The 10,829-nt window shown below is 38.8% G+C and overlaps 1 protein-coding gene across 2 annotated transcripts in view; it reads right to left on the bottom strand.

Annotated features, from left to right (window-relative positions):
* The window catches only part of CHIC2 (cysteine rich hydrophobic domain 2), a 46,631-nt gene extending 36,054 nt beyond the window's left edge, over positions 1-10,577 (bottom strand). Inside the window, exon 1 of one of the 2 annotated variants that reach the window (XM_007111243.2) lies at positions 10,103-10,577. In XM_007111243.2, coding sequence (XP_007111305.1) covers positions 10,103-10,221 — 119 coding nt within the window. In that variant the 5' untranslated portion in view covers positions 10,222-10,577. The remainder of the gene's footprint in view (positions 1-10,102) is intronic. The other variant, XM_055085984.1, reaches the window with a different exon arrangement.
* Positions 10,578-10,829: the final 252 nt, after the last annotated feature.

The raw sequence follows: 10,829 nt of genomic DNA, 5'->3' as shown, positions 1-10,829 counted from the left end.
GCTCCGCGGAATGTGGGATCTTCCCAGACCGGGGCATGAACCCGTGTCCCCTGCATCGGCAGGCAGACTCTCAACCACTGCGCCACCAGGGAAGCCCAGGAAGAAAGTTTTAAAACTTTATTCTTGTCAAAAAAGTTTGAGAGTTTTCCTCTTTGCAAGAGAAGGTTGTCTAAAGTTTGTACTCTACCAAGCCTGGCTCACCTCACGTTCTGACAAAGGAAGCACTATGAAAAAAGATAAAGCACAGAGTAAGGGGAAGTAGAGGAGTTTTAATTTTAAGTAGAACGTAGGGTAGGATGCATTAAGATAATTGTGGAAGATTTGAAGGTGAAGGAGTTAGCCATTTGGGTATCTGGGGGGAATATTCCAGAAAGTGGAATCAGCCAGTGCAAAGCCCTAACCAGAAGTGTGCCGAGAATAACTCAGGGAATGGAAAGGAGGCCTGTGTGCCTAGACTGGGGTAAACAAGCGAAAGAATGGTAGAAGTCAGAGAAATGGGCCAGATCAGGTAGGATCTTACAGGCCATTAAAAGTAACTTTAATTCTGAAGATGGGGAGCTTCAGGGAGTCTTGATACAGAAAAGAGACGTGATCTGACTTATGTTTTAAAAGAATCACTGTGGCAGATGTACCAAAGAGACTGTAAAGGTTGAGAGGCAAAGGTGGGAGCAGGGGGAAGAAAAGTATTGAGTACAAAGCAGAAGAGAGAAAATGATAACTCACACCAGCAGTACAGATGGTAAAAAGTGGTCAGATTTTGCATATATTTTGAAGACGGAGCCAAGAGATAGATTTCTTGACAGATTAGAGGCAGTGAAAGAGAAACAGGGACATCAAGAATGTGTCAAAGATTTTTTAGTCTAAGCAAGTAGGATGCCAGGTCTGTCATCAACTGAAAATGGGAAGGCTGCACTTGAAGCTGATTTGGGGGGAAGATTATAAATTCAGTTTTGGATATTTTGGACTCTGAGACACTTGACCTGTACAAATCTATAGACTAAGAGAATTTTATCTCCCTGTCGATAAGACAACACATATGAACTAGAAATTTCAGATTCAACCTGAACACATGGGTTATGCAAATGGCAAGTGAAGACAACACTTATTTCCTAATGCTGAACTCTGAGCTCAATGGAATCAGCTTTTTCACTATTTTGGGAGATGAAGTCATAACCACAGAAGAAATTAACAGATTTCAATGCATAAAAATCACACTTTAAATTCATCTGGCTGCCTTAATACACATCTGAATATCAATGTGGCTCATGGAAGGAGAGAACTGAAAGTGTACTATATTTACCCAGAATATACAGAACCCCTGGAGTTGGAGACATATATATGTCTCATAATATAACTCTAAAAATTTTAACTGTGTGACCAAATTCTATACATTTGGGTTCAACCAGCTCTGTGAAAGTATAATCTCATTCATAAACTAGTGAAATCAAAAATTTATTTAAATCATGTATTACAATCACTCTATCATAACCTCATAATTATATATAGTTCTATAATATTCTAGCATTAGAATTTTACTAATTTTCAATTATTAAGATATTTTCAAGTATTAAGAGACGATTACATATGTTAAGCAATAAAGTTATGTAAATGTATAGTGATTAAACTTCATGGTATTAACGTCTGATGATATAGAGATTCAACTAATCCAACTCAACCACTTTACATTATCTGTACCAGACCAAGGAAAAATGACTTTATATATCTAACTTATATATATTCTAGAATAGTCTTCATATTTATACAAATACTATGAGCAATACAATGATAAATTATGTTCATTTAAGAAAAAATATATAGTTGAATTGGTTTATGGCACAGACTACCAACATATCAATTTCAAGTAACATTTATAATTGAATAGTTTAGAAAGGGCAGAGAAAGAAGGCTGGATACACAGGAACTCCTTCACTGCACTAATCAAGGACTCCATTGTAATTATCAATACAATGCAAGATCAAAGAGAATAAAACAAGGTGCTCTTGCAGGAAGCATACAGACAGACAAGACAGACAGACAGAGATACACACAAACATTCACTTCTTATCAATCAAAAGAACAAAGCTAAGTTAACACAAAGTCCAACCAAGTCTACCCTAAGTAAACTTCACTTACTAGATGTAGGATGGAAAAGAGCTCAAGAAGAAGAAAATCATTTTTCCAGATCTTTGAGAAAATTTCAATCCTTATGTAGACAATTCAGTTTTAAGTGTAAAAATGTAAAAAGCCCAGTGTTTTCCTCAAATCTAATGAACAGATCATTGTCAAACATCACACATCTTGTAGCTAAAGGGTACAAAGGTCCTCACTTCAAAATCCATGATCTTGGGGGAAAGCCCCTCTCCACTTCTGGCGCATGCTGTTTTCTTGGCATACTAGCTGCCCTGTGGCAGCAGAAGAGGAAATGGTATGTCATCAAGATAGTCTCCAGTCAACAGTAAGTGCAGCCACAGTTCTTTGACCTCACCCTCCACAAAGCCAAAACAAAAACCAAAAACAAAACAAAAAATACCACAATTGGGGAATGAGATGGCAAAAGTGGCCAATGCGAGTTCTGCCATACCTCATAGGAAAGTTGCTAAATTTGATGGTTTTCAGCCAGAACTGAAATACCTCCTTTATCTCAAGTCCATCACCCTAGACCAGGCCACTATCATCTCATCTTTACTGTTCCAAGAGCTCCTAACTACCCTTCCCAGTTTCACTCTAATCTCTCTACAATCCTTTCTGGCCCCTACCTGAGCTCTTCAATCTCATTTCAAGGCACTATCTCCTTTGTTTCCTACATTCTAGCCACAATACAGTAGTATCCTTTCAGTTCCTCAGGCAAGCCAAACTTATTTTGCTGTTCTCCAGACCTGCAATGCTCTTCACAGGACTCTTTCACCCTTCCTAAATGTTTCCTTCTCAGAGGGGTTCTCCCTAATCACATTATTTTTTATCAGAGACTCTGATGGTCTCCTTCACAGCAATTTTCTCAGACATAATTTGTCTATTAATTGTAAGCTCCAGGAGGGCAGAGGAACTATGCGTGTTTCATTCCTAACTATATAACCAGAGCCTCACATGCTACTTAGCATAAAATTTAATAAATACTTGTTAAATTACTTATCAGGAAACCTCAATAAGACAGTTGATAATGAAGGATTAGTCAAAAATACTCTGAGCAAACAAGTATCTTAAAATCCAAGTATTAAAATTCAAGCATCTAAATCTAGCACTCAAAACCAACTTCTCTTACTTTACACGTAGCTCTAATAAGGTTGGTTGTCTCATTTCCAACCTCCAACTGATCAATTAGAAAGAAAAGAACATAAACAGAAAGCAAAATCTCACATGTGAAATTGAAAAGAAAGTGCCATTTAGAGAAGATCCTCAAACCCCAAAACACCTCAACAGCCTCAAAGAACATCACTGTGTACCAATCTGTTAATATCTTCTTTTGATTAAATGTTTCCCCTACTCAATCAGATAATTCTGATTTATGCTCAGGATCTTGCTTTAAAGCAGGAAGGCATATGTCACATTTTAGACTGATTTCCAAGAAAACGGTAAAGATTAACCAAAAAATATGCATGAAGGGATAAATATCAAAATATATGGTAATCATTTGCTGAATGCCTACTATGGATCCAGGTAATCAGATAAATTATTTCTGACTGTCACACCTAATCTCTGAGGTAGATATCCCTTTTGCAGATGAGAAAACTAAAGTTCAGAAAGGTTAACGGTTACAGTTAGGAAGTTTCTGAGAACTGAAATCAATCTGCCTGACATCCAAGACCACACTCTTTCTACAGTACCATCTATTGTTTTCCAAATGCATCTGATATAAGAATCACCCAAGGTCTTATTAAAAATAAAAATTCCTAGTCTTCCCCTAAAGATTCTGATTGGGGATGTCTTGGGTAAGAACCTGAAATGTATATTTTTTTAAATGTCCTTAGTGATTCTGATAATCAGGCAAGTTTAAAAAATATTGTACTGGGATTAAGCTAGACTGCATGAACATGGAAACACTGGCATAAGATCTGATTTTACAAGTGGATTCTGAAACAAATTATGAAAAGTCACCAACAAATCTTACACAGAAGATACTGGAGTAAGGATACCTAACAGCATCTGTTGCTGTTATATTTTAAAGCTTAATTTTATTGAGAATGAAATCTTAAGTAGCTTTATAACAGATGTGAAAGCTAAGCCAGACACAGATACTAGAGAGACTTAAAAGATTCCCTTCTGAGTATATAGTTAGTCTAATATCCTAGGTGTTTAACCTGCTAGGAATATAAACTCAAGTTGGAATTCAAGAGCAGCTCTCATATAACATTATTATTTAGAGTAATGTTATTTAGAATAATAATATTTAGTATTTGATTATTTACCATCATAAATAATTTCATATCATTTACGTCCCACCATTTAGTTCCTATATTCCACTTAGCTAGACACATATAATCTTAAGTACTAGTTAATTTCACATCTGTTGGCAGGCAGAAATCCCACATTGAACTGTTCGGACTGAAATATCATGTGAATTTCAAATTCAAATACAGTAAAATTTTGAAACTTCAGTTTACTACCATATTTCTCATTTCTTCAAGAAAGTTTACCCATTGAGAATTTTTGGCAGTTAATCCAGTTAAAACATTTAGCATTTTTTTCTTCATATTATCAAAGATACATTCAATGCTATGTTCTAAATCAAACTAATTTCCTCTCAAATTATAAGGAGTAAGAAAATTCTCTGGGAAAAAAATATCTACTTTAAGTTGCCAATTTCCTCACATTCACCAAACTTTGTTTTTTAAGAAAAGACATCAGCCTGCCCTGTGAATCATGTGGAGCAAATAGAAGCCCAGACTTAGGCATCAACCCCTATTCTTCTCTGCCTTTGGTATCCTGGCTTCTCAATTCCCTGGCATTCTTATTTTGTTATTTTAAAATGATAGGTACATGACATGGGAATTAATCTCCTTTTATTCCTATTTACATTGTTCCTATTTTCTTCCTCTCCTCTTAGGCAATCAATTAAATGTATTTAACATGCATCTTTTCATTTGTGTTTTTACAAAAATGAATATGTTTGTGCATGGATTTTTAATAAACGAATATATACATTAAAAAAAAAAGATAAGCCAGAGAATTTCCTGGCGGTCCAGTGGTTAAGACTCTGTGCTTTCACTGCCGAGGGCACGGGTTCAATCCCTGGTCAAGGAACTAAGCTCCTGCAAGCCGCACAGCACGGCCAATAAATAAATAAATAAAATAAGACAAGCCATGTATCTTATAAATGTGATTTCATAAGAGTTCTATTGTAAAATATTGTTTGCCTTCATTAGTAGGTACAGAAAAAAGAAGAAAACAGTTATTCCTTTGACAATTCTAACAAGATCCAAAGATGTATGCAATCACCTCATTTACTCAGAGAACATTTCAGGACCTATAACATTCCAGACACTATATTAAGCAATGGAGAAATAAAAACCAAGAAGCATAATTCCTGCCCTCAAAGAACTATCCAGCTCTGTACAGAAATATCAATAAGAGCTTCAAAAATCTCCAAACAAAAAATTTAATCTTTAAAAATGGAATAATTATGTTGGGTGGAAGAAGGGAGGTGGAAGTTATAAAGTTTAAAACAAACTGTTAAACTAAAGTGAATCTGTTATTTGGGCAAATCATGTTCAGGTCTCTTGTTGCTAACCACAGAATCTAATAGCAGTCTTGGTCCAATACATTTCAAGACAATTTTTTTTTAACTCTACCATCTGAAAGGTCAATACACTAAAGTGTTCCTGTGATGTTTCCTATGCAAAGATCCTATTGTATCCCAAAGTGTTTCCATATTTTTTCAAGTCACATTTCTAAATCGTTCAATTTTCCACAGCTTACCTGAGATGAAGACAAAGAGAGTGATGTCCCACAGCCATTGATAAAAACTGGTAAAGGATGAGGAATTATTTGTGGACATGACAGGAAGATTATACCTCAGAAGAAAGTACCCGAAGACACAATAATTTAGTGAAATTAGAAACAAACCTCAGTAAAATAAGTTGGCTCTATGACAGGGCTTATGTTAGAAGTCAAAGATTATACATGCCCTATGAAAGCTCCAAGTTTGATTCTGATATGGGAGGGCATGAAATGAGACAGGAACTAATGTCAGTTATAATGATAGTTTAGATAGGAAATACTGGCCTAAAACTAGTTTTAAATTCTAATATTTATATTAACACATTGCTATCATCATTGTGAAAAATCAAACTCTTCAACAAATGATCATTATATTTTACACAAATTTATTCTAAGGGGAAAAGAACGCCATAATTTAAAAATATTAACCAATTTGGCCAATACCACCTAATAAGTTAATCACTTTCCCCCCTCATTTTCATTACATAATAAAATGAGAAATACACACACACACACACACACACACACAAACACACACAGGAAATCTACTTTTAATTGAAGTGGGACTTCAAGCCTTTTAAATTACATGTACATAAACATTATGCAATAACAGGAACTTATCATTTCCCTCTCTTCCTTCAAATGCCACTTTCCTCAAAATATGCTTCTGCACAAGATTTCTTCCTGTTGGAGATGCCACCTTGTTTCATATTGCTACATGCAAATCCAAAAATGAAGGAAGTTATTATACTCATCTAGAAGAATATCAAGAAAGAATACTGATCTTAATGGAGGTACACAGTTTAAGCCTGATTTGGGGTCAACATGAAAATATTTTATTAGAAACTACATTAAAGCAGGCTTCGTTTAGGCAAATTATACATTTTAAATACTTACGTTCCCAAAATCTGATTATGCCACAAAAGTAACCAAGACCTGCCTGTGTAGTAGAAAATGGAAGGTGACTTAATTTCTCACGTCACTATAATGACGTGCCAAATTACGTCATATGAGAATATAGTGATGTCTAAAATGAGAGTAATATTATAATATGATGTAGTAAATCATAGGGGGAAAAAAAGAGTAGAAATATTCAACTATAAGGGTCTACTCAAAAGTGAAATCTGTGAAAAACACATATGGATGGATCTATATCTTTTCAGATTGATCTGGATTACAGATGATTCTATACATTACACTATAATTGACTTTCAAGGGAAAAGGGCTCTGAACAGTTCCTTAGTTTAAATAAAGGGGTAGGGGGTAGGGCAGCTGCAGTGATAAGCTTAACCAGTCTCATTATAACTATTTTAATAGCTCTTCCCATTTATACTTAAGATTTTTTTTTTGATGTGGACCATTTTTCAAGTCTTTATTGAATTTGTTACAATATTGCTTCTATTTTATGTTTTGGTTTTTTGGCCGCCAGGCATATGGGATCTTAGCTCCCCAACCAGGGATCGAACCCACACCCCATGCATTGGAAGGCGAAGTCTTAACCACTGGACCACCCCATTTATACTTAAAGGTAAGAAAAACTGAATATGCTCAACAGGTATAGCAACCCATAAACACCAATTTCAAAAAGCTTTATAGGTGTTAACTGGGCTCCTATTGGCATAGTAAGCCTGTGAATTATGTATGACAGAGTCATGTAAAAAAAGTTTTGCATTACTGTTACTATATTTATATATGGCAACACAAAACAGGATTAGGTTTTCAATGCAGAAAGAGTCTTATTAATCCTCACTGAAATATTTCACACAGTAATTTAACCTCATACAAATTGTCTAGAAATGGAAAAACAGGACTAAAGTGAATCACTATTAGGTTTGAAAATGGCAGTTCGGATTTCTTAGTACTGTGCTTTACACCTGTGTTTCTCAAAATGGAACACTGTGTGTGTGAATGATAATTAATAAAGGCTAATATCTACTGAGCACAGTACCATACAATGTGATGAATTCTTTGCATGTATTTTCTCAATTAACCCTTAATAATTTTAACAGTGAGGGACTATAACTATCCCCATCTTAAATGAAGAGTCTTAGATAAATAATTTACCCAAAAAGTGGCAGAGGATAGATCTGAACCCAGAGCCTAGAACCAAGGTAACAGGAAAGAAAGGGAAGTTGCTGAGGGAGAGAGCTGAAAAATTAACTCCCCTCGTAGAAAGGCATACTGTTTACTGGTGGCATATAGTTCCTCTTATACTCTGGAATAGTGGTTTTCAATCCTGGGTACATATTTGAATCACCTGTGGAACTTTTTAAACAAACTATGCAAGCCTGGGACACTCACTCAGATAACTGGCTTTCAACTGGGGCAAAGACAAGGCTTTTTTTTTTAAAGCTCCCCAGGTGATTCTAATGGGCAACTAACATTGAGAACCAATAATTCTCTCCACTCTGTTAACCTCTCTAAGCAGCCAACTAAAATCAAATTTACTAACCACCTATTTGGTTCTGAGCACTTCGCCTATTATATTTTCCATCATGCCCAAGAAAGTACTTAGCTTTTCTTTTCCTTAAACAGAGGAAACATTATAACTATACTTGCACCTTTTTAAATAAAATTTTGCCAGCTTTTTTTTGACAAGAGGAATGTAAGGGGCAGGGTGGGCAGAAAACATGATAAAGTTTGAAAACTCTTCTTTAAGCACTCCTAATAGGTTTAAAAGAATGTAAAAAGGTCCTAATAGTCAAACAAAACTTAAATGGCAGGCTCTGAAGACTTAAAAATTTCTGTGATGTATGTTAAAAAAAGATTTAATATCCCACTATATTTGGTTATATTTCTTAATTCTGCTGGTAATAACAGTTAAAATACTAAGTAACTGTTATTGTGGTGATAAATTCCATTGTCTTCTCATGGCACTGTGACAGCACTTATGCAGCGTTTTCACCCTGGTTAAGTCACCTGAATATAAACTAACAGGTGCTAAAGAAATCAAAGCATTACATAAGCACACCCAAACAACAATATGGCTGGTCACATCATGTATCGAGAAATGCAAGAGTTTTGCTGACCATCTTATACGAAAAGTCTTACTGTTTCACTAAAAGTTATTCACTGCAATACCCACTCACCCTAAACCAAAAATATAATGAAAAGTGTTCCAGGCAGTCTCAGACTTGCTGGCCCTTTTATTTTACTAAAAAGGTGAAGTGGGGAGATATCTGACAAGCATGAAGTTTGACCTAGGATTTGAACAGAGATCTAAAATGAAAAACAGTATAAATACTTCAAGTTGTACAAAACTCTGGACTTCTCAGAGAAACATTACAAAACTTCCTGCTTCCGGACAGCTCATTATTTGGTTCAAGTCTTCACATTCCTTTATTAGTCATGACCTTTCAGAAAGCTTTCCTTCCTTATTGTTTGAATAATATTGCGCTTTTAAAATGCTGCCAATTGGACTTACAGGAACCCTTATCAAATGAAGAAGCCATCCCAGAGTTCATGCCCAAAGGAGGGACTTAGATTACTGAGAACCCTCAGTAACCTGAGCGGTGTGTGCCCATCACATAGATTTTTTTTTAATTATGTGTAAGCATACATCGTTCTGCATCTTAAATATATATGTTCATCTATACGGTTTTTTTTTATCATATACAATTACAGGAACTTGCACTAGTTCCGCAGAAACTGACCCTGCAAGAAACTGGGAAGACCTGTGGGTGTGTGAAATACACAAGGACAGGGAACCACTCATTACCGATCGTCAGTGGGGTCTCACCCGGCCCAGATCTGGCCTCTGAGCCATGTGTCATTAGGCTCAAAGGCACAGACGAGGAGACAGAAGCACAGGGTAACTGGATGAGAAAACAAGGGGAGACACCTCAGAAATGCGTATTTCCACCCCAAAGCTGAAGGGGTGGCCGGAAGGGCAGACCCTGAAGAATAACCTTCCTTCTGGGATCCGTCAAGGCGCCCAGGCCCGAAGGGCCTACTAAGAGGGGTGCGGGGGGAGGGAGGGCAGCGTCTGTCCCCACTTTAGAGACCGAAACCAATGAAAATAAAGCAAGTTTTCACTTCCTGGTCGCCTACTCCTCCCGCAGGCCTCCGACACCAGACGCACACCGGGGCGAGAGGGCTCCCGCGGAGTAAGGGGCCCGCCCCAGCCCTGCACCTCCCGTCCTCGCCCTCGCCCTCCTCCGGGCCTTACACGGTGACGTGACCGGAGCCGCGGACCACCACCGGGTCCGGCGAGTACTTGAGCAGCTGCTCCTCCAAGGCCCGCTCCTCGTCCTCCTCCTCCTCATATATCTCGTCGAAATCCGCCATCCTGAGCCTCCGAGGCCCCCTGCCCGAAGGGGCCTGTCCAGGGGCTGAGGCCGGGATACGGGCTGGCAAGGCGGCGGAGGCTGAGGGGAGTCGCTGCCGCGGGCTCCGAGGCCGCGGAGTTCACTCTGGGCTGTCTCGGCGTCGGCTACAGAGGAGATGGGGTCCCGGCCGTCGCCGCCGCCATTACCGTCAGCAGTAACAACAACACAATGTCAACATCCGCCCAAGAGCCGACACCTCCACCAGCGCCGCCGCCGCCGCAGCCGCAGCAGCAACTCAGGCAACCACAGCAACAGCCTGCGCCTCCTGCAGCGGGAGCACCGGGCTACGGCATCGCGAGACTTAGCGGGAGGGCGGGCGGGCGAGCGGACGCGCGATCGCGCGAGCACGCGGGCTGGATGGCGGGAGCGCGCACGTGAGGCCTCGCACGCTCCCCCAGGTCGCTTTCGTTCCTCCACTTCCACCCGCCGACAGCTCCTCGGACGCGCGCTCCCGCGGGCGCGGCACCGCCCCCCAGCAGAGGGGTCGCGGACCCACAGGGGGCTGTCTCTGGGAGCTGGTGGCGTTGACCCCGACACAAAGAACAGATCTCTGAGTGTCCAGTGGGG

This window comes from Physeter macrocephalus, chromosome 7 (genome assembly GCF_002837175.3).
Source record: "Physeter macrocephalus isolate SW-GA chromosome 7, ASM283717v5, whole genome shotgun sequence".
NCBI lineage: Eukaryota > Metazoa > Chordata > Mammalia > Artiodactyla > Physeteridae > Physeter > Physeter macrocephalus.
This window is presented reverse-complemented; position numbering and strand designations above follow the sequence as displayed.